The 23,749-nt window shown below is 50.7% G+C and overlaps 1 protein-coding gene across 1 annotated transcript in view; it reads left to right on the forward strand.

Moving 5' to 3' along the window:
* Positions 1-23,749, forward strand: part of TEKT2 (tektin 2) — a 93,774-nt gene that overhangs the window by 53,853 nt on the left and 16,172 nt on the right. Inside the window, exon 8 of the mRNA XM_075334064.1 lies at positions 271-414. Coding sequence (XP_075190179.1) covers positions 271-414 — 144 coding nt within the window. The remainder of the gene's footprint in view (positions 1-270; positions 415-23,749) is intronic.

Below are 23,749 nucleotides of genomic sequence, written 5' to 3' on the forward strand. Positions count from 1 at the left end.
TAGCCCATGTGGCCAGTATAAAAATTAAAAGATTTCACATTTTTTAATATAGATTGTAACAGTTTTTCACATTACAATGTGTATTAAAAAAAAAAAAAAGTTTAGTCTTGCAAAATATACAAATATTATTTAGAAAAATACACAACATAAATGTATGATTTAAACAGTATTTCATTTTTTAAAGACATTAATTTTTAACTGTAAAACTTTTTTTTTTTTATTATAAATATTTTCTCTACTGATTGTTGTCTCACATTTTTTTTTTAACAGACCAAAGATGAGATTGAAGAATTGGAGGAAGACATAAGACGTTTAGAAAAGGATCTAAGAGACAAGAGTGGGCCTTTAAAACTGGCCCACACACGGCTTGAGACCCGTACATACAGACCAAACATAGATCTTTGTAGGGACACGGTAAGACATGTTTAACAATGAATACAGTTAGGTCCAGAAATATTTGGACAGTGACCGAATCTTCATGATTTGGGCTCTGCAGGACACTATTTTTTATTTAAAATGAAACAACTGAGATGTGATTGAAGTGGAAACTTTCAGGTTTAATTAAAGGCGTTGAACAACAATATCCTGTGAAACGTTTAGGCATTGCAACCATTATTCTACAAAGTCTCCTCATTCCACGGTCTCAAAAGTAATTGGACAAATTCACTTTACCATAAATAAAATGTTCATTTTTCATACTTTGTAGACAATCCTTTGCAGGAAATGACTGCCTGAAGTCTGGAAGCCATGGATATCACCAAACGCCGGGTTTCCTTCTTTGTGGTGCTTTTCCAGACCTGTTCTACAGCTGACTTCAGTTTTTGCTTGTTTGTGGGTCTTTCTGACTTACGTTTTGTTTTAAGCATGTGAAATTCATGCTCTATTGCATTAAGATCTGGTGATTGGCTCAGCCATTGCAGGATATTTAATTTCTTTGCCTTATAAAACTCCTGGGTAGCTTTTGCTGTATGTTTGGTGTCATTCTCCATCTGTACTGTGAAGCACAGTCCAATCAACCTTGTTGCATGTGGTTGAATCTGAACAGAAAGTCTCACCCTATACACTTCAGAATACATCCGGCTTCTTCTATCTTCAGTCACATCAATAAACACTAGTCACCCAATACCATTTGAAGTCACGCATGCTCAGTGCCATCACGCTGCCTCCACCATGTTTTACAGAGCATATGGTGTGCTTTGGATCATCTGCTGTTCCAAGCCTTCTCCATACTTTCTTCTTCCCAACATTCTGGTGCAGGTTGATCTTAATTTCATCTGTCCAAAGCATGCTTTTCCAGATCTGGGCTGATTTATATAGATGTTTTTCTGTCAAAGTCTAACCTAAGCTCTCTATTTTTAAATGGTATGGCTCAACTCCGGGGTTCGATCCAAAACCTCTGGTTTTATGGTCGGTTTCCCTCTCCCGTTGGACCACAGCATGTTTTGTATTGGTACAACTGCTGTTTGGTCTTTTGCCCTTCCCCTGCCTTGTCTTTCTGTGTTTCTTCTCAGGTGTGTTCACTTCCTTGTTTTATTTGTCCTATCACATCTTGGGAGGCACTAATTTTATGCACCATACACATGTCTGAGTGCTGGCTATATTCCTAGGTGGATGGATGTTTGAAATCCCAGCTCCTCAGTTTTTTAATAATCTTGCTGAATTATCACTTTTGCTTTTCCTTGTGGTTTGTTTGTGTGTTTCCTTCCCAGCTTTCTCCCATTCTATTTAATTTGGGATTTGGAGGGGTTCCACTTTATTCGTAAGTCTTTTTGGGTTTCTTTAATTTTTTTACATCTTCCCTGTATGACTATGTGAACACATCTTTAGCACTGTGTCTCACCGTCTGCCTGTGTGCACTTTTTTTTAATATTTTTTGGTATTTTGTGTTACACTTTGTTTATAGTTTAGTGTGTAGTTAAGGACAATCAGGTTTAGCCGACATTGAGTGTGGGTGCCATTGGGTAACTTTAGAGTACCAACCTCCTCGGCCAGGCAGGGACAAAACAGGGTCAGGTTTAGGGTATTCCTAGTTTGTACAGGGACCTGTGGTTAACATCTTCCCTGGTTTGTTCTTCCCCATGTGAGTGGAAGGGCTCAGTCTTAACATTAAGGCTCATTAAATGGTTTGCACCTTGTGGTGAACTCTCTATATTTGCTTTCATGAAGTATGATAGACTTTTTGACAGACTTGTGCTTTACACACTGCGACATTGCTAGCGATTGCTAGCGATGTTGCGAGCGATAGCACCCTCCCCCGTCGTTTTTGCGATATGTGGTGATCACTGCCGTAGCGAACAATATCGCTACAGCAGGGTTACACGCACATACCTGCTTAGCGACGTCGCTGTTGCTGCCGAACAATCCCTCCTTCACGGGGGAGGTGCCTTTGGCGTCACAGCGGCGTCATTAAGCGGCCGCCCAATAATAGAGGAGGGGCGGAGATGAGCTGCCGAAACATGCCGCCCACCTCCTTCCTTCCTCATTGCCGGTGGACGCAGGTAAGGAGATGTTCGTTGTTCCTGCGATGTCACACATAGCGATGTGTGATGCCGCAGGAACAACTAACAACCAGCGGCATGCACCACCAACGATATTATGAAAAGGAGCGACGTGTCAACGATGAACGATTTTTGACATTTTTGCGATTGTTGTTCCTAGGACGCTACGATGTCGCTAATGACGCCGGATGTACGTCACTAACGACGGGACCCTGACTATGTATCGTTAGCGATGTCGCAGCGTGTAAAGCACCCTGTAGATGCTGAAACACCTACTTCCAGGAGAATGTTCTTCACTTGGGTGGATGTTATGAAGGGGTTTTTCTTCACTGTGGAAAGGTTGCTGCGATCATCCACTTCTGTTGTCTGCCCTGGACGTTCAGGCCTTCCTGAGTTGCCAAGCACACCAGTGCGCTCTTTGCTATTTTTGCAGAATGTACCAAACTGTTGATTTGTCCACTGTTAACATTTCTGCTATCTCTCTGATGGATTTCTTCTTTATTTGAGCCTAATAATGGTCTGTTTCTTTTCCTTTGAGAGCTCCTTTGACCATATGTTGTGGGTTCACAGCAGCAGCTTCCAAATGCAAATGCCACACCTGGAATCAGCTCCAGACCTTTTACCAGCTTAAAGGGAATCTGTCAACAGGTTTTTGCTAACTCATCTGAGAACAACATGATGTAGGAGAGGAGATCCTGAATCCAATGATGTATCACTTAGATTACTGGCTGCAGACATTTTGCCAAAATCTGAATTTTTAGGTATAGTCATCTTGCAGAGTCCAGAGGCTTGTTACCACACATACCAGGCTCTCTATAGAGATTGTACATTGACAGTGTGGTGCCAATGACAGTAGGGGGCGTGTCGGACTGGTCCTGCTGCTTAAATAAACATAGCAAATAAAAAAAAGGACTAAGACAAAACTGGCATGCCTGAACTTTCTGTGTTAACCCTTGCAGCATCCTGGCTTCAGCTTACATAACAAAAACCAGCAGACAAATTCCCTTTAATTGATGAGGGTACAGCCCATGCCATGCAGCCCAATAAAGAGCATTGGAGATAATTGTCCAATTACTTTTGGTCCCTTGAAAAATAGCTGCTACATATTAAAGACCTGTAATTCCTAAACCCTTACTCCAATTAGGATGTGAATACCCTCAGACTAAGGGGTACTTTGCACACTATGACATTGCAAGCCGATGGTAGCGATGCCGAGCGCGATAGTCCCCGCCCCTGTCGCAGCTGTGATATCTTGTGATAGCTGCCGTAGCGAACATTATCGCTACGGCAGCTTCACATGCACTTACCTGGCCTGCGACGTCGCTCTGGCCGGCGAACCACCTCCTTCCTAAGGGGGCGGGTCGTGCGGCGTCACAGCGACGTCATATGGCAGGCGGCCAATAGAAGCAGGGGGGCGGAGATGAGCGGGACGTAAATATCCCGTCCCCCTCCTTCCTTCCTCATTGCAGCCGGGACGCTGGTAAGGCGATGTTCTTCGCTCCTGCGGCTTCACACACAGCGATGTGTGCTGCCGCAGGAACGAGAAACAACTTCGTAACATCGGTCCTTCCGAAATTATGGAAATGACCGACACTACACCGATCACACGATTTCGACGCTTTTGCGCTCGCTAATCGGAGTAAAGAGGATTCACATACTCCGATGTCGACAGCGATGCCGGATGTGTGTCACTTTCGATTTGACCCCACCCACATCACACCTGCGATGTCGTAGTGTGCAAAGTACCCCTAAGGCTATGTCCGCACTTTGCGTTTTCACCTGCGTTTCAGCTGCTTTTCTGCAGCGTTTTGAACTGCAGTGTTTTATGCCAAAATGCATGCGTTTTGATTTTCCAGCAAAGTCTATGGGAAAAGTGGATTTCTTGTGCGCACTTTGCAGTTCAAAACGCTGCCTTTAATTTGCATAATTTTGGGCAAAAACTCAGTGTTCAAAGAAGCAGCATGTCAATTGTTTTTGCCATTTGGGCTGCGTCTTGCTAACATTGAAGTCAATGACAAGTTGTAAAAAGCAAGCAACATCAAAATTCCAGCATTTTACATGCTTTTTGGCTGCAGAAAACATGCGTTTTGGACTATATAAATGCATGCGTTTCTGACATCAAAATAATGGAATAATATGTCCCTTTACACACACACACATAGTCCGACAATTAAATTAATGAAAAATATTAATTTATTGGAATTATAGCGATATATAGTATAAAACCGCTATAATTATATTAAATATAACTATTTTCATTATGATTTAAATAAGTATATTGTTTTAATTTTTTTTTACCCTTTTTTTATATTGTTTGTATGTCAAAACTTTATTTAGTAGTGTCTTTGTAATCAAAACGCATCTGACTTTAAGCAATGGAAACGCAGGTAAAAAGCGCTAAAAACGCGGCTAAAACGCGGTAAAAACGCACGCGTATTTACCACGATTTTGTGGGCAAAAGCAACTTTGTCAAAAGCAATTTCTGCCAGAGGATGCGTTTAGAACTGCAACTAGCTCGACGCAACGTGCGCACATAGCCTTAAGCTGAAAGTCTGCACTTTAAGACAATTTCTTTGTCGCTCCATTGGGAGACCCAGACAATTGGGTGTATAGCTTCTGCCTCCGGAGGCCACACAAAGTATTACACTTAAAAGTGTAAAGCCCCTCCCCTTCTGCCTATACACCCCCCGTGCATCACGGGTTCCTCAGTTTTCATGCTTTGTGCGAAGGAGGCACACATGCACGCATAGCTCCACATCTTAGTCAGCAGCAGCTGCTGACTATGTCGGATGGAAGAAAAGAGGGCCCATAACAGGGCCCCCAGCATGCTCCCTTCTCACCCCACTCTTGTCGGCGGTGTTGTTAAGGTTGAGGTATCCATTGCGGGTACGGAGGCTGGAGCCCACATGCTGTTTTCCTTCCCCATCCCTTTAGGGCTCTGGGTGAAGTGGGATCCTAATCGGTCTCCAGGCACTGGGACCGTGCTCCATCCACAGCCCCTGGGGACTCTGCTGGACAAGGAGCCGAGTATCGTCAGGGACAAGGCCCTGCTACTTTGAGGTACTCTGTGTCCCCGTGGGGACCGCGCACAGAAACACTGCAGCATTGCTGGGTGTGTTAGTGCGCCGGGGACCGCAGCGCTGACCGCGCTTGTGCCATCACACACTGCAGCGTGGCTGGGTGTGTTAGTTTACTGGGGACTACCGCGCTGACCGCGCGCTGCCATTTCACACTGCAGCGCGGCTGGGAGTGTTAGTACGCCGGGGACTACCGCGCCGACCGCGCTTATACGCCGGCCGCGCTTATAACTTTAGTCCCCGGCTTTTGCGGCCTAGTCTCACTTTTTTCCCGCCCCCAGGCCCGCCAGTCAGGGGAAGGGCGGGACGCTGCACAGGACGTCAGCGATGAGGGCTGGAACATGCTTTGCATACTCCACCCCCCTCACTGTGCACAGTGGGGCACCAGATTCCCGCACTTTCTAGGGCACGCCCACGGCCCCCTCCTCTCCTTAGGACGCCGGCAGCCATTCCTGTCAGCTCATGAGAAAGCCGCGGAGACACCATCACATGTTTCTCAACGCTGGCAGGAAACTAGCCAGGTCTTTCACCGGGAAGGAACAACCACGGGAAGGGCAGTCTCCAGTCAAGGAGACCACCTATACCAAACATGGTATCCATCCACAGACAGCCGTTTCGGGGTATTTGCCCCTCATCAGTGTGGAGTAGGAATCTGGCTAGTGGGGGCAATGCCTAGTAAAAGACTACTTAAGCAAGCATTGTTGACCTTAGGGAGATCAACATATCCACTGCGGAGACACCATCACGTGTTTCTCAACGCAGTGATTCTAGAGCAAAGCCCCCTGGGAAGTATGCAAATGAGAAAGCCGCGGAGACACCAACACATGTTTCTCAACGCTGGCAGGAAACTAGCCAGGTCTTTCACCGGGAAGGAACAACCACGGGAAGGGCAGTCTCCAGTCAAGGAGACCACCTATACCAAACATGGTATCCATCCACAGACAGCCGTTTCGGGGTATTTGCCCCTCATCAGTGTGGAGTAGGAATCTGGCTAGTGGGGGCAATGCCTAGTAAAAGACTACTTAAGCAAGCATTGTTGACCTTAGGGAGATCAACATATCCACTGCGGAGACACCATCACGTGTTTCTCAACGCAGTGATTCTAGAGCAAAGCCCCCTGGGAAGTATGCAAATGAGAAAGCCGCGGAGACACCATCACATGTTTCTCAACGCTGGCAGGAAACTAGCCAGGTCTTTCACCGGGAAGGAACAACCACGGGAAGGGCAGTCTCCAGTCAAGGAGACCACCTATACCAAACATGGTATCCATCCACAGACAGCCGTTTCGGGGTATTTGCCCCTCATCAGTGTGGAGTAGGAATCTGGCTAATATCCACTGCGGAGACACCATCACGTGTTTCTCATTTCTCATTTGCATACTTCCCAGGGGGCTTTGCTCTAGAATCACTGCGTTGAGAAACACGTGATGGTGTCTCCGCAGTGGATATGTTGATCTCCCTAAGGTCAACAATGCTTGCTTAAGTAGTCTTTTACTAGGCATTGCCCCCACTAGCCAGATTCCTACTCCACACTGATGAGGGGCAAATACCCCGAAACGGCTGTCTGTGGATGGATACCATGTTTGGTATAGGTGGTCTCCTTGACTGGAGACTGCCCTTCCCGTGGTTGTTCCTTCCCGGTGAAAGACCTGGCTAGTTTCCTGCCAGCGTTGAGAAACATGTGATGGTGTCTCCGCGGCTTTCTCATTTGCATACTTCCCAGGGGGCTTTGCTCTAGAATCACTGCGTTGAGAAACACGTGATGGTGTCTCCGCAGTGGATATGTTGATCTCCCTAAGGTCAACAATGCTTGCTTAAGTAGTCTTTTACTAGGCATTGCCCCCACTAGCCAGATTCCTACTCCACACTGATGAGGGGCAAATACCCCGAAACGGCTGTCTGTGGATGGATACCATGTTTGGTATAGGTGGTCTCCTTGACTGGAGACTGCCCTTCCCGTGGTTGTTCCTTCCCGGTGAAAGACCTGGCTAGTTTCCTGCCAGCGTTGAGAAACATGTGATGGTGTCTCCGCGGCTTTCTCATTTGCATACTTCCCAGGGGGCTTTGCTCTAGAATCACTGCGTTGAGAAACACGTGATGGTGTCTCCGCAGTGGATATGTTGATCTCCCTAAGGTCAACAATGCTTGCTTAAGTAGTCTTTTACTAGGCATTGCCCCCACTAGCCAGATTCCTACTCCACACTGATGAGGGGCAAATACCCCGAAACGGCTGTCTGTGGATGGATACCATATTTGGTATAGGTGGTCTCCTTGACTGGAGACTGCCCTTCCCGTGGTTGTTCCTTCCCGGTGAAAGACCTGGCTAGTTTCCTGCCAGCGTTGAGAAACATGTGATGGTGTCTCCGCGGCTTTCTCATTTGCATACTTCCCAGGGGGCTTTGCTCTAGAATCACTGCGTTGAGAAACACGTGATGGTGTCTCCGCAGTGGATATGTTGATCTCCCTAAGGTCAACAATGCTTGCTTAAGTAGTCTTTTACTAGGCATTGCCCCCACTAGCCAGATTCCTACTCCACACTGATGAGGGGCAAATACCCCGAAACGGCTGTCTGTGGATGGATACCATGTTTGGTATAGGTGGTCTCCTTGACTGGAGACTGCCCTTCCCGTGGTTGTTCCTTCCCGGTGAAAGACCTGGCTAGTTTCCTGCCAGCGTTGAGAAACATGTGATGGTGTCTCCGCGGCTTTCTCATTTGCATACTTCCCAGGGGGCTTTGCTCTAGAATCACTGCGTTGAGAAACACGTGATGGTGTCTCCGCAGTGGATATGTTGATCTCCCTAAGGTCAACAATGCTTGCTTAAGTAGTCTTTTACTAGGCATTGCCCCCACTAGCCAGATTCCTACTCCACACTGATGAGGGGCAAATACCCCGAAACGGCTGTCTGTGGATGGATACCATGTTTGGTATAGGTGGTCTCCTTGACTGGAGACTGCCCTTCCCGTGGTTGTTCCTTCCCGGTGAAAGACCTGGCTAGTTTCCTGCCAGCGTTGAGAAACATGTGATGGTGTCTCCGCGGCTTTCTCATTTGCATACTTCCCAGGGGGCTTTGCTCTAGAATCACTGCGTTGAGAAACACGTGATGGTGTCTCCGCAGTGGATATGTTGATCTCCCTAAGGTCAACAATGCTTGCTTAAGTAGTCTTTTACTAGGCATTGCCCCCACTAGCCAGATTCCTACTCCACACTGATGAGGGGCAAATACCCCGAAACGGCTGTCTGTGGATGGATACCATGTTTGGTATAGGTGGTCTCCTTGACTGGAGACTGCCCTTCCCGTGGTTGTTCCTTCCCGGTGAAAGACCTGGCTAGTTTCCTGCCAGCGTTGAGAAACATGTGATGGTGTCTCCGCGGCTTTCTCATTTGCATACTTCCCAGGGGGCTTTGCTCTAGAATCACTGCGTTGAGAAACACGTGATGGTGTCTCCGCAGTGGATATGTTGATCTCCCTAAGGTCAACAATGCTTGCTTAAGTAGTCTTTTACTAGGCATTGCCCCCACTAGCCAGATTCCTACTCCACACTGATGAGGGGCAAATACCCCGAAACGGCTGTCTGTGGATGGATACCATGTTTGGTATAGGTGGTCTCCTTGACTGGAGACTGCCCTTCCCGTGGTTGTTCCTTCCCGGTGAAAGACCTGGCTAGTTTCCTGCCAGCGTTGAGAAACATGTGATGGTGTCTCCGCGGCTTTCTCATTTGCATACTTCCCAGGGGGCTTTGCTCTAGAATCACTGCGTTGAGAAACACGTGATGGTGTCTCCGCAGTGGATATGTTGATCTCCCTAAGGTCAACAATGCTTGCTTAAGTAGTCTTTTACTAGGCATTGCCCCCACTAGCCAGATTCCTACTCCACACTGATGAGGGGCAAATACCCCGAAACGGCTGTCTGTGGATGGATACCATGTTTGGTATAGGTGGTCTCCTTGACTGGAGACTGCCCTTCCCGTGGTTGTTCCTTCCCGGTGAAAGACCTGGCTAGTTTCCTGCCAGCGTTGAGAAACATGTGATGGTGTCTCCGCGGCTTTCTCATTTGCATACTTCCCAGGGGGCTTTGCTCTAGAATCACTGCGTTGAGAAACACGTGATGGTGTCTCCGCAGTGGATATGTTGATCTCCCTAAGGTCAACAATGCTTGCTTAAGTATTCCTGTCAGCTCTTCTGACGCTGGAGAGGGGAGACAAGCTCTGGGAGACCCAGGCAGGGATTCTGGTGATCACACAACCGCTTTGAGCGGGCGGTAAGCAGCACCTGAGGTGCTGGCCCCACTAGTGCAGAAGTGTACATATAGATTATATGCTTATAGGCTATACTTTACACTGTATGGTGCACGGTTGATTTTTGGCTATATACCCTCCTGGATTGCTCAGAGGAGACAACAGCATGTCGTCCGCAAAAAGCAAGGGTGCCAAAGCACAGGCTTACTATGCTGCCTGCGCCGCATGTACGGCTATACTACCGGCAGGTTCCACCGACCCTCATTGTGTGCAATGCTCGGCCCCTGTGGCACTTTCTCAGCCGGAGCCTCTGCTACTGGTGGCCCAGGGGGAACCACCTGCTAACACTGTCCAGGTGACGGGGACGGAGTTTGCAGTTTTTACTGATAGACTTTCTGAGACTATGGCTAAGATACTAGAAGCCTTGCAGTCCAGACCGGTATCTCAGACCATGGGCACTGTTGAATCATTGCACCCTGGTCCCCCTCAGTTGGAACAACAATGTGCTCCCGGGGTGTCTCATAGATCCCAGGGTGAGGTCTCTGACACGGACCGCAGCCCCAGACCGCCTAAGCGAGCTCGCTGGGAAATTCCCTCGACATCATCACATTGTTCAGGGTCTCAGCGGGAGGACTCTCTGTATGATGAAGCGGAGGGAGCTGATCAGGATTCTGATCCTGAGGCCGCTCTCAACCTTGATACTCCTGATGGGGACGCCATAGTGAATGATCTTATCGCGTCCATCAATCAAATGTTGGATATTTCTCCCTCAGCTCCTCCAGTGGAGGAGTCAGCTTCTCAGCAGGAGAAATTCCGTTTCAGGTTTCCCAAGCGTACAACGAGTATGTTTCTGGACCACTCTGATTTCAGGGAGGCAGTCCAGAAACACCGAGCTTGTCCAGATAAGCGTTTTTCCAAGCGCCTTAAGGATACACGTTATCCCTTCCCCCCTGACGTGGTCAAGGGCTGGGCTCAGTGTCCCAAGGTGGATCCTCCAATCTCCAGACTGGCGGCTAGATCCATAGTTGCAGTGGAAGATGGGGCTTCACTCAAAGATGCCACTGATAGACAGATGGAGCTCTGGTTGAAATCCATCTATGAAGCTATCGGCGCGTCTTTTGCTCCAGCATTCGCAGCCGTATGGGCACTCCAAGCTATCTCAACGGGTCAAGCGCAAATTGACGCAGTCACACGTACGTCTGCGCCGCAAGTGGCGTCCATAACCTCTCAGACGTCGGCATTTGCGTCCTACGCTATTAATGCTGTCCTGGACTCTGCGAGCCGTACGGCGGTTGCATCCGCCAATTCGGTGGCAATACGCAGGGCCTTGTGGCTACGGGAATGGAAGGCAGATTCTGCTTCCAAAAAAGTGCTTAACCAGTTTGCCATTTTCTGGCGACCGCTTGTTTGGTGAGCGATTGGATGAAATCATCAAACAATCCAAGGGAAAGGATACATCCTTACCCCAGGCCAAACCAAACATACCCCAACAGAGGAGGGGACAGTCGAGGTTTCGGTCCTTTCGGGGCGCGGGCAGGTCCCAATTCTCCTCGTCCAAAAGGCCTCAGAAGGATCAGAGGAACTCCGATTCATGGCGGTCTAAGTCACGTCCTAAAAAGACCGCCGGAGGTGCCGCTACCAAGGCGGCTTCCTCATGGCTTTCGGCCTCCTCACACCGCATCCTCGGTCGGTGGCAGGCTCTCCCGCTTTTGCGACACCTGGCTGCCACAGGTAAAAGACCGTTGGGTGAGAGACATTCTGTCTCACGGTTACAAGATAGAGTTCAGCTCTCGTCCTCCGACTCGATTCTTCAGAACATCTCCGCCTCCCGAGCGAGCCGATGCTCTCCTGCAGGCGGTGGGCACTCTGAAGGCAGAAGGAGTGGTGGTCCCGGTTCCTCTTCAGCAACAGGGTCACGGTTTTTACTCCAACCTGTTTGTGGTTCCAAAGAAGGACGGGTCTTTCCGTCCTGTCCTGGACCTAAAACTGCTCAACAGACACGTAAAGACCAGGCGGTTCCGGATGGAATCCCTCCGCTCCGTCATCGCCTCAATGTCCCAAGGAGATTTCCTTGCATCGATCGATATCAAGGATGCTTATCTCCACGTACCGATTGCTCCAGAGCATAAGCGCTTCCTGCGCTTCGCCATAGGAGACGAACACCTTCAGTTCGTGGCACTGCCGTTCGGCCTGGCGACAGCCCCACGGGTTTTCACCAAGGTCATGGCTACAGTAGTAGCGGTCCTCCACTCTCAGGGTCACTCGGTGATCCCTTACTTAGACGATCTGCTGGTCAAGGCACCCTCTCAAGAGGCATGCCAACACAGCCTCAACGCTACTCTGGAGACTCTCCAGAGTTTCGGGTGGATCATCAATTTTCCAAAGTCAAATCTGACACCGGCCCAATCGCTGACATATCTTGGCATGGAGTTTCATACCCTCTCAGCGATGGTGATGCTTCCGCTGAACAAACAGCGGTCACTTCAGACAGGGTTGCAATCTCTCCTTCAAGGTCAGTCACACCCCTTGAGGCGCCTCATGCACTTCCTAGGGAAGATGGTGGCAGCAATGGAGGCAGTCCCTTTCGCGCAGTTTCACCTGCGTCCTCTTCAATGGGACATCCTACGCAAATGGGACAGGAAGTCGACGTCCCTCGACAGGAACGTCTCCCTCTCTCAGGCAGCCAAAGCTTCCCTTCGGTGGTGGCTTCTTCCCACTTCATTGTCGAAGGGGAAATCCTTCCTACCCCCATCCTGGGCGGTGGTCACGACGGACGCGAGTCTGTCAGGGTGGGGAGCAGTCTTTCTCCACCACAGGGCTCAGGGTACGTGGACTCAGCAAGAGTCCTCCCTTCAGATCAATGTTCTGGAGATCAGGGCAGTGTATCTTGCCTTAAAAGCGTTCCAGCAGTGGCTGGAAGGCAAGCAGATCCGAATTCAGTCGGACAACTCCACAGAGGTGGCTTACATCAACCACCAAGGCGGAACACGCAGTCGGCAAGCCTTCCAGGAAGTCCGGCGGATTTTGATGTGGGTGGAAGCCACGGCCTCCACCATATCCGCAGTTCACATCCCGGGCGTAGAAAACTGGGAAGCAGACTTTCTCAGTCGCCAGGGCATGGACGCAGGGGAATGGTCCCTTCACCCGGACGTGTTTCAGGAGATCTGTTGCCGCTGGGGGATGCCGGACGTCGACCTAATGGCGTCCCGGCACAACAACAAGGTCACGGCATTCATGGCACGATCTCACGATCACAGAGCTCTGGCGGCAGACGCCTTAGTTCAGGATTGGTCGCAGTTTCAACTCCCTTATGTGTTTCCACCTCTGGCACTGTTGCCCAGAGTGTTACGCAAGATCAGGTCAGACTGCCGCCGCGCCATTCTCGTCGCTCCAGACTGGCCGAGGAGGTCGTGGTACCCGGATCTGTGGCATCTCACGGTGGGACAACCGTGGGCACTACCAGACCGACCAGACTTGCTGTCTCAAGGGCCATTTTTCCATCTGAATTCTGCGGCCCTCAACCTGACTGTGTGGCCATTGAGTCCTGGATCCTAGCGTCTTCAGGGTTATCTCAAGAGGTCATTGCCACTATGAGACAGGCCAGGAAACCAACGTCTGCCAAGATCTACCACAGGACGTGGAAGATATTCTTATCTTGGTGCTCTGATCGGGGGTTTTCTCCCTGGCCATTTGCCTTGCCCACTTTTCTTTCCTTTCTTCAATCAGGATTGGAAAAAGGTTTGTCGCTCGGCTCCCTTAAGGGACAAGTCTCAGCGCTCTCTGTGTTCTTTCAGAAGCGTCTTGCCAGGCTTTCTCAGGTACGCACGTTCCTGCAGGGGGTTTGTCACATTGTCCCTCCTTACAGGCGGCCGTTAGAACCCTGGGATCTGAACAGGGTTCTGATGGCCCTTCAGAAGCCACCTTTTGAGCCTTTGAAGGATATTTCTCTTTCTCGCCTTTCGCAGAAGGTGGTCTTCCTAGTAGCAGTCACATCACTTCGGAGAGTGTCTGAGCTAGCAGCGTTGTCATGCAAGGCTCCTTTCCTGGTGTTTCACCAGGACAAGGTGGTGCTGCGCCCGGTTCCGGAATTTCTTCCTAAGGTGGTATCCACCTTTCATCTCAATCAGGATATCTCCTTACCTTCTTTTTGTCCTCATCCAGTTCATCAATGTGAAAGGGATTTGCATTTGTTAGATCTGGTGAGAGCGATCAGAATCTACATTTCCCGTACGGCGCCCCTGCGCCGCTCGGAGGCACTCTTTGTCCTTGTCGCTGGTCAGCGTAAGGGGTCACAGGCTTCCAAATCCACCCTGGCTCGGTGGATCAAGGAACCAATTCTCGAAGCCTACCGTTCTTCTGGACTTCCGGTTCCCTCAGGGCTAAAGGCCCATTCTACCAGAGCCGTGGGTGCGTCCTGGGCTTTGCGGCACCAGGCTACGGCTCAGCAGGTGTGCCAGGCGGCTACCTGGTCGAGCCTGCACACTTTCACCAAACACTATCAGGTGCATACCTATGCTTCGGCGGATGCCAGCCTAGGTAGACGAGTCCTTCAGGCGGCGGTTGCCCACCTGTAGGAACGGGCCGTTTTACGGCTCTATTACGAGGTATTATTTTACCCACCCAGGGACAGCTTTTGGACGTCCCAATTGTCTGGGTCTCCCAATGGAGCGACAAAGAAGAAGGGAATTTTGTTTACTTACCGTAAATTCCTTTTCTTCTAGCTCCAATTGGGAGACCCAGCACCCGCCCTGTTCCCTTCGGGCTGTTGTTTTTTTCGTGTACACATGTTGTTCATGTTGAATGGTTTCAGTTCTCCGAAATTTCTTCGGATTGAAGTTACTTTAAACCAATTTATTAGCTTTCCTCCTTCTTGCTTTTGCACTAAAACTGAGGAACCCGTGATGCACGGGGGGTGTATAGGCAGAAGGGGAGGGGCTTTACACTTTTAAGTGTAATACTTTGTGTGGCCTCCGGAGGCAGAAGCTATACACCCAATTGTCTGGGTCTCCCAATTGGAGCTAGAAGAAAAGGAATTTACGGTAAGTAAACAAAATTCCCTTCATTTATTATATCCTGAATAATAAATAATAATCTTTATTTCATAAATAATCACACAATTAAAAAGATGTGCACAGTAAACAGACAGACTATAGCAGCATAATATTGCACATAATAGAGTCAGTCCTGGAATAAAGTGACATTTGCTATTACGGTAGACAAGGTTATATTCTAACTGGCAATACACTATGTCCAGAAAGGGGACTTCAGTATCTAAATAATGGTTCTATCATGGAAACTTCTCTTTCAAGCCCCTTTCCGATACCTATTAAACGTAGGGGTCACTCTATCGCCAATAAGTAATACACTTCATCAAGATTAATCACAAGAAAATCACCAGAATTAAATCCGTTCTGTACCATATGATTCTAAGACTGGTGGGTGACGGATCCGTCTCCTGCTCTGATCGTACCAGCTGCCTGTGGCACGGAGCAATCCCACCAAGGGGATATCCCCGTTATGCCGTGTACTTGCTAGACTGGTCGATATTCAAGCTCCCATAACGGATCGGTCAGCCACAAGACCAGAATATTTCATCATAGTAAGTCACAAAAAAATCCCTGGACTGCGTATACTCTGTGCTTAGTAACCCAGTGACCAGTGGATGATGGATCTGTCAATAAAGTAGGTCAAACCTTATTCCCAAAGGGGACATTAATCAAATACATTCACTACAGACGAGCCGGTTGCTTTAAGTACAAGCCACCTCCACCAAGGGAGGTATCCGCACTGCCATGTAGATACTACACCGGTCAACGTCCCGATAGTCAAGACAGATCAATCAAACACAAGTCCGTGGTTTACCTGGGTAAATCAATATAACATGCCGCCAGCCTCTTACCCCGACGTACGTTTCGCGCCCAGCTTCAACGGGGGGCACCCCCCGTTGAAGCTGGGCGCGAAACGTACGTTGGGGTAAGAGGCTGGCGGCATGTTATATTGATTTACCCAGGTAAACCACGGACTTGTGTTTGATTGATCTGTCTTGACTGTCGGGACGTTGACCGGTGTAGTATCTACATGGCAGTGCGGATACCTCCCTTGGTGGAGGTGGCTTGTACTTAAAGCAACCGGCTCGTCTGTAGTGAATGTATTTGATTAATGTCCCCTTTGGGAATAAGGTTTGACCTACTTTATTGACAGATCCATCATCCACTGGTCACTGGGTTACTAAGCACAGAGTATACGCAGTCCAGGGATTTTTTTGTGACTTACTATGATGAAATATTCTGGTCTTGTGGCTGACCGATCCGTTATGGGAGCTTGAATATCGACCAGTCTAGCAAGTACACGGCATAACGGGGATATCCCCTTGGTGGGATTGCTCCGTGCCACAGGCAGCTGGTACGATCAGAGCAGGAGACGGATCCGTCACCCACCAGTCTTAGAATCATATGGTACAGAACGGATTTAATTCTGGTGATTTTCTTGTGATTAATCTTGATGAAGTGTATTACTTATTGGCGATAGAGTGACCCCTACGTTTAATAGGTATCGGAAAGGGGCTTGAAAGAGAAGTTTCCATGATAGAACCATTATTTAGATACTGAAGTCCCCTTTCTGGACATAGTGTATTGCCAGTTAGAATATAACCTTGTCTACCGTAATAGCAAATGTCACTTTATTCCAGGACTGACTCTATTATGTGCAATATTATGCTGCTATAGTCTGTCTGTTTACTGTGCACATCTTTTTAATTGTGTGATTATTTATGAAATAAAGATTTTTATTTATTATTCAGGATCTATGTACTCCTTTTTGAAGAAATATTATACGAAGAATATTTTTTCATAGTGTTGCTACAAGTGTATTATGGGAGTGTCCGGTTACCTTAAGACCTCTTGTGTGTTAATAATATTTATTATATAACTACCTTGAATACAGTATGTTTTGACAAACGGCTAAAATGCCAAAACCTGTGTATTAGGCCGGGGCCACACGGGGATTACTGCGATCCACTTGCATGACACTCGGCTCGTGCTGGCAGTACAGCAGAGCCGAGTGTCATGCGTGTGTCCTTGCAACTGAGCTCCGTTCGTGCGAGCAGACCTTAGCTGCGGGGGGCGGGCCGGCACTCAGGAGGGGAGGGAGGGATTTCTCTCCCTCTCTCCTGCGTAACCGGCTATTGCCATTCTCGCACTGCACTAGCGGTACACCGGTGTACCGCGAGTGCAGTGCGATTTTTCTCTCGCCCCATTCACTTGAATGGGTGCGAGAGAAAGAGTCTCGCATTACAATCGCAGCATGCTGCGATTGTTTTCTCAGTCCCATTAGGGCTGAGAAAATAATCGCTCATGTGCGCTGACACACAGGCTAGAATTGGTCCGAGGGGAATGCGATGTTCTATCGCACTCCACTCGCACTGTTTTTCTCGCCGTGTGGCTTAGGCCTAACTATCCAAGTATTTCTGGGTGTAACTGTATAATGCAAATAGCCTCTTGAACTAGAGCGATAAAAGACTTGAACCACAGTGCCACTTATTGGATGCTGCAATCCTAAAAGCCAATATTGATCTTTCTCTATCGCTTTCATTGGGGGACACAGGACCATGGGTGTATGCTGCTGTGACTAGGAGGCTGACACTAAGTGAACATAAAAAGAGTTAGCTCCTCCCTGGCAGTGTACACCCCGAGCCGGAGGCGGAACTATGCCAGTTTTTTGCTTAGTGTCGTAGGAGGCTGAAGTGGGCCCATATCTCTGTGGGCCAACCTCAGCATAGGCTATTGCGTTTTTCCCGTTTTTTTCGGGCTATACGGCGCCGCTCAGCATTCTCATCATTTTACTTTTTTGTCTCTTCTCAAGGGTTAAAGACCCTGCTTCAGAGAGAACTCTCGCCCCAGGGTTGCCTGAGGGCTCGAGACGCCAGGCCCTATCCCCCTCCTGCCCCATGGTACCACCCCAGGGGCTGATTGGGGACCGATATTATTAATTGTTTTAAGGGCACACACTCCCCGTCGACCCCCTTGGTACCGTCCGAGGGGGTGTTTCTGGTGGAGGTGAAGAGGAATCCCTGAGGATGTCAGACTGTGACAGCGCAGGAGCGCTCACATCAAGGGGTCCTCTGTCACGAGGCCTCCCCCAGCGTTCACCTGATACAATGGGCCCAGGCTTAGGATCTGGCACTGCAGCGCAGGAGCGCTCCACAGTCTCCATCACGGCCCCTCAGCATCCCTCAACACTTACCGGGGGCCGCAGCATCATGGAGGGGACATATGGATCCGAGCGACGCGCGTGGACGCAGGTAAGAGCTGCTCCGCGCGCAGCGCTGCGCTCCCGGCGGCCGCCACTCACTAATTTAGTCCCCGGCTTCGGGCCTACCCCGGGCCGGAGCGCTCCGCCCCCCGTTTGCGCGCGCGCCGCCTCTGGCCCGCCCTCCGCATATTCTGCCCGGAGACAGCCACCTCATCTGCCAGCACGCCCCCCTCCAGCAGTAAAAAAAAAAGAGGCAAAAGCCCGCGTTTTTCTTTCCAACGGCTCACCTCAGCACAGGCAGGCCGGTGAGCAACAGCATTTTTTCTGCTGACCCGGGAAGGACACAGGCCAGGGTGAGTGCTGCTTCTCATTGGGACTAGCGACACTTTGTACTTTTTTTGGTATTTCTTCCAACTATCTCCTATCTCCTCCCTAGTGTCCCTAGTAGGAGTCTCCTGAGCAGCCATGCCTAACTCTAAAGGGTGCTTTACACCAGGCAATCTATCGTGCGATAGATCGTCGGGGTCACGGTTTTTGTGACGCACATCCGGCATCGCTGGCGATGCCGGCCTGTGTGACACCTCCTAGCGACGCAGTATCGCTCACAAATCGTGAGTCGGGTACTGCTCGTTAGGTTCCATAATATCGGTTACTTTAGTTGACCATCGTTTCCGTGGTAGCACACGTCGCTCCGTGTGACACCACGGGAACGATGAGCAGCTCACCTGCCTCCCGCGGCCGCCGCCGTCTCTATGTGGAAGGAAGGAGGTGGGCGGGATGTTTACGTCCCGCTCATCTCCGCCCCTCCGCTTCTATTGGCCGGCGGCTGTGTGACGTCGCTGTGACGCCGAACGTCCCTCCCACTCCAGGAAGTGGACGTTCGCCGCCCACAGCGAGGTCGCACGAGAGGTAAGTATGTGTGACGGGGGTTACTAACTTTGTGCGACACGGGCAGCGATTTGCCCGTGACGCAAAAAGGACGGGGGCGGGTACGATCGATTGTGAAATCGCACAATCGGTCGTACCGTGTAAAGCAGGCTTAAGTCGTCCCGATCCAAACAGGCCCCCTTTATAATGCATTTTGCGTGCTCGTCCTGCAACGAAAAATTCTCCCAAGGCCAGGCTACCTCCCTCTGCGCAGCTTGCGCTCCCGATACGCAGCCCACGCAGATTGCCCCAGACGCCGCCAGCCCCCCACGTCCACGCCACTACTGCAGCAGTACAGGACGCCCCGGGCTCCAATGCGCTCCCTCCCCCGGAGTGGCTGACTTCTCTCTCCCAGTCGGTGGATTCTCTGTCAAGAGCATCCCTGACCATCGCGCAAGCTTTGCAGTCGCTCCCTACGCTCAGCCATGCCACACAAGTCCAGCCGGCACAGGACGACAGTCGTGCTGACCCCGACCTGGCTACTGGAGCGCGGATGCGAACCCGCATGGTCTCGTCTTCCAATTCCTCCCAGAGGTCCCTCTCCCCTCCAAAGCCCGAGTGCCACTCGTCTCCGAGACCGTCTGATGATTCAGGGGAAGAGTCGGATGCAAACTCCCTGCTGGACTCGGATCAGGCAGCCGATGTCAGGCATATGGTGGACAGCCTGGTCGACACGGTGAATACGACGCTGAAGCTACAGCCGGACTCTGCAACCGCCCAGAGCTCACAGGTATCTTTCAAACGACTTAAACGTGTTCACAGGTATTTCTGCGATCATCCGGAGTTCGCTGAGATCTTGCGCAAGCACAGACAGCAACTGGACAGGACGTTCAACAACGGTAAGTCGATTGATTTACACTATCCCTTCCCCGAGGATCTCAGGAAGGAATGGGCGGGCTCACCGGTGGTCGACCCTCCGGTCTCCCGCCTGGCCTCACATACAGTTCTATCTCTGCCACACGGAACATCGCTACGTGATGCCACGGACTGGAACATTGAGAGATTCGCCCGTTCGGCTTTTGAGGCGGCAGGCGCGGCCCTGTCACCGGCCTTCGCCGCCGTCTGGGTAGCTAAGGCCATGGTGACCTGGGCCGACACCCTTCGCAGAGGCCTTCGCTCGCAGTCTGGCGATCCCGAGCTAGTCAACATGGCGGCACAGATTGCCCTGGCGGGTGAGTACATCATTAACGCATCTCTTTCTACAGCCAATTGCGCAGCACAAGCGACCAGCAACACGGTGGCTATCCGCCGAGCGGTCTGGCTCAGAGCCTGGAATGCAGACGCGGCTTCAAAGAAATCCCTTACCGCCCTCCCGTTTGCAGGAGGCCGACTGTTTGGGGACAGGCTCGACCAGATTATCGCCGAGGCTACGGGAGGAAAGAGCACCTCCCTTCCCCAACTGAGACCAAGGCGTATCCCACGCCGCCAGCCGACCTCAGGTTTTCGCCCTTTTCGCAGCTTCAGTTCCCCGACACAGTCTAGGAGGAACAGATCCCCGCAGAGAAGCAGGAGGAACCCGTCTTTCAAAACAAATCCCTCCTGGCGTTCCAGACCACGCCAGCCTGCCAAACCAGCATCTAGATCTCAGCGATACTCCTCCAAATGACTCGTGGTCTTCGCGCGTCAGCGCAGACCAGGTAGGGGGGCGCCTTTCTCTCTTCCAACACGTCTGGCTCCCCTTGATCACAGACGCTTGGGTCAGAGAAATCCTAGTCTCGGGTTACAAGATAGAATTTACGTCAATTCCTCCAAGTCGCTTTTTCCTTTCTCATCCTCCCGAGTCGGATGCGTGAGCTCGCCCCTTTTTTCACGCCATCGAATCTCTGCACCTCTCAGGGGTCGTGATTCCGGTCCCAGATTCGGAACGGTTCAGGGGAGTCTATTCCAACCTCTTCGTTGTCCCCAAGAAGGATGGCACTGTGCGCCCTGTTTTCGACCTCAAGATCCTCAACAGGTACGTCAGAACCCGAAGATTTCGCATGGAGTCCCTCCGGTCGGTGATTGCCTCCATGGAGGTTGGCGAATTCCTCGCCTCTCTGGATATACAGGACGCATATCTGCATATCCCGATTGCCCACCAGCACCAAAAATTCCTGCGCTTTGCCGTGGCACACGATCATTATCAGTTCACTGCCCTACCGTTTGGTCTTGCGTCTGCGCCTCGAGTGTTCACGAAAGTCATGGCTGCTGCCATGTCGATCCTGCACTCCAGAGGTGTTTTGGTAATTCCATACCTGGACGACTTACTGATCAAGGGGTCCTCTTTCAACGACTGTCGTCTAAGTGTCCAGGTCACCATCGACACTCTATCCCGTCTCGGTTGGCTCATCAATCGGAAGAAGTCCTCGTTGACCCCTGCGCGCCGGATTACCTTACTAGGCATTGAGTTCGATACCATCCAAGGACGCGTGTTCCTTCCACAGGAAAAGATTGTCTCCCTCCGGAAGGACGTCCAGACCCTCCACCTCTCCAGAGCGGTGTCCATACGCTTCGGTATGAGGGCCCTCGGTCGAATGGTGGCGGCAATAGAGGCGTTTCCGTTTGCCCGCTTCCACCTTCGCCCCCTTCAGCTTTCTCTGCTGCACAATTGGGACAAGTCTCTATTCACCTTGGATCGCAAGATACTTTTGTCCCCGGAAGTCAGCCACTCGCTGCGCTGGTGGACCAACAGCCAGAATCTCGTCAAAGGAACGTCGTTCGTACCGGTGCACTGGAAGACAGTCACCACCGATGCCAGCCTTCTGGGCTGGGGAGCGGTCTTCCATCAACACACGGCTCACGGTCAGTGGTCCTACCAGGAAAGCCGGCTCCCGATCAATGTGTTGGAGATCAGAGCGGTCCTACGAGCCCTGCAAGCCTTTCAGCACCTTCTCCAGGGGTCTCCAATCAGGATACAATCGGACAACGCCACGGCGGTGGCATACATCAATCATCAGGGCGGCACGAGGAGCGTCATGGCGATGAGAGAGGTGAAGAGGATCATACAGTGGACAGAGTCTCACCACGCCAGGATCTCCGCGGTACATATCCCCGGCGTGGAAAACTGGGCGGCCGACTACCTCAGCAGACAGGGTCTGGCGTCGGGCGAATGGTCTCTCAACAGAGAGGTTTTCGAGCAGATCTGCCACAGGTGGGGGACTCCGGATGTGGACCTAATGGCCTCGCGGTTCAACAATCAAGTCCCACAGTTCATATCCCGCTCCCACGACAAGCAGGCGCTAGGAGTCGACGCCCTCATTCTTCCGTGGAATCAGTTCAGACTACCGTTCATCTTCCCGCCGCTGCCACTGATCCCAAGAGTCCTCAAGAAAATCAAGGCAGAGGGCATTCCGGTGATTCTCATCGCCCCAGAATGGCCCAGGCGAGCATGGTTCGCAGAACTCGCACAGCTCGTCGCAGACACCCCATGGCGGCTTCCGGATCGGCCGGACCTGCTGTCTCAAGGTCTGCTCTTCCATCAAAATTCAGGGGTTCTCAATTTGACGGCATGGCTCTTGAATCCTGGCTATTAGCCCAGTCAGGATTTGCTCCAGGAGTGATTTAGACTATGATTAGGGCTCGAAAGCCTTCATCTTCAAAGATCTACTACCGCACCCGAAGGGCCTTTTTTCAGTGGTGCGAGGTCAACGGAAATCTCTCCCCGCTAGTTCTGTAAATCCTGATGCTTCTAGCGTTCCTTCAGGTAGAGTTGCAAGCGGGTCTCTCACTGGCAACCATCAAGGGGCAGGTGTCGGCTTTGTCTGTTCGTTTCCAAAGAAATCTAGCATCACGTCCGCAGGTCAAGACGTTCATCCAAGGTGTCGCTCATCTGAATCTGCCCTATCGGGCTCCGCTAGAACCATGGGATCTTAATCTGGTTTTAGGATCCCTCCAACTGGCTCCATTTGAACCGCTCAAAGAATCTTCATTCTCACACTTATCCTGGAAAGTGATCTTTTTGGTGGCGGTCACTTCAATCAGGAGAACGTCTGAACTGGCAGCTCTTTCGTGCCGTTCACCTTTTCTTGTTTTTCACCAGGACAAGGTTGTCCTGCGTCCGTCTCCGGAGTTCCTGCCGAAGGTGGTGTCTCCTTTTCACCTGAATGAGGATATCGTGCTTCCATCTTTTTGTCCGGCATCCACTCGCTCCTTGGAAAGGTCACTACACACTCTGGACTTAGTACGAGCGCTCAGGACTTACGTCTCGAGAACTGCGCCTTTCCGTCAGACAACCTGTTCATCCTGCCTTCTGGTTCCAAGAAGGGCATGCCGGCATCCAAGGCTACCATTGCCAGATGGATCAGGTCAGCCATTTCGGAGTCCTACCGAATCAGGGACAAGTCCCCTCCAAGGGGAGTAAGAGCCCATTCCACCCGTGCAGTTGGGGCGTCTTGGGCAATCAGGCACCAGGCTTCAGCCAAGCAAGTCTGCAAAGCCGCAACGTGGTCCAGTCTTCATACCTTCACCAGGTTTTACAAGGTCCACACCTGCCTTGGGAGAAAGGTGTTGCAGACGGCCGTCGCACACCTCTAAAAAGGTAGTAAACATTGTACAGAGCGTTCCTACAGAATTTGTGCGTTTGTTTTGGATCTGTAGGACGGCTTATGTACCCACCCAGGGACTGCTTTTGGACGTCCCATGGTCCTGTGTCCCCCAATGAAAGCGATAGAGAAAGAAGGATTTTTGTGTACTCACCGTAAAATCTCTTTCTCTGAGTCTTCATTGGGGGACACAGCACCCACCCTGTTTGGATTGTGAAGTCTTCATTTACCGGATGTTTCC

Source organism: Anomaloglossus baeobatrachus, chromosome 2, assembly GCF_048569485.1.
Source record: "Anomaloglossus baeobatrachus isolate aAnoBae1 chromosome 2, aAnoBae1.hap1, whole genome shotgun sequence".
Lineage (NCBI taxonomy): Eukaryota > Metazoa > Chordata > Amphibia > Anura > Aromobatidae > Anomaloglossus > Anomaloglossus baeobatrachus.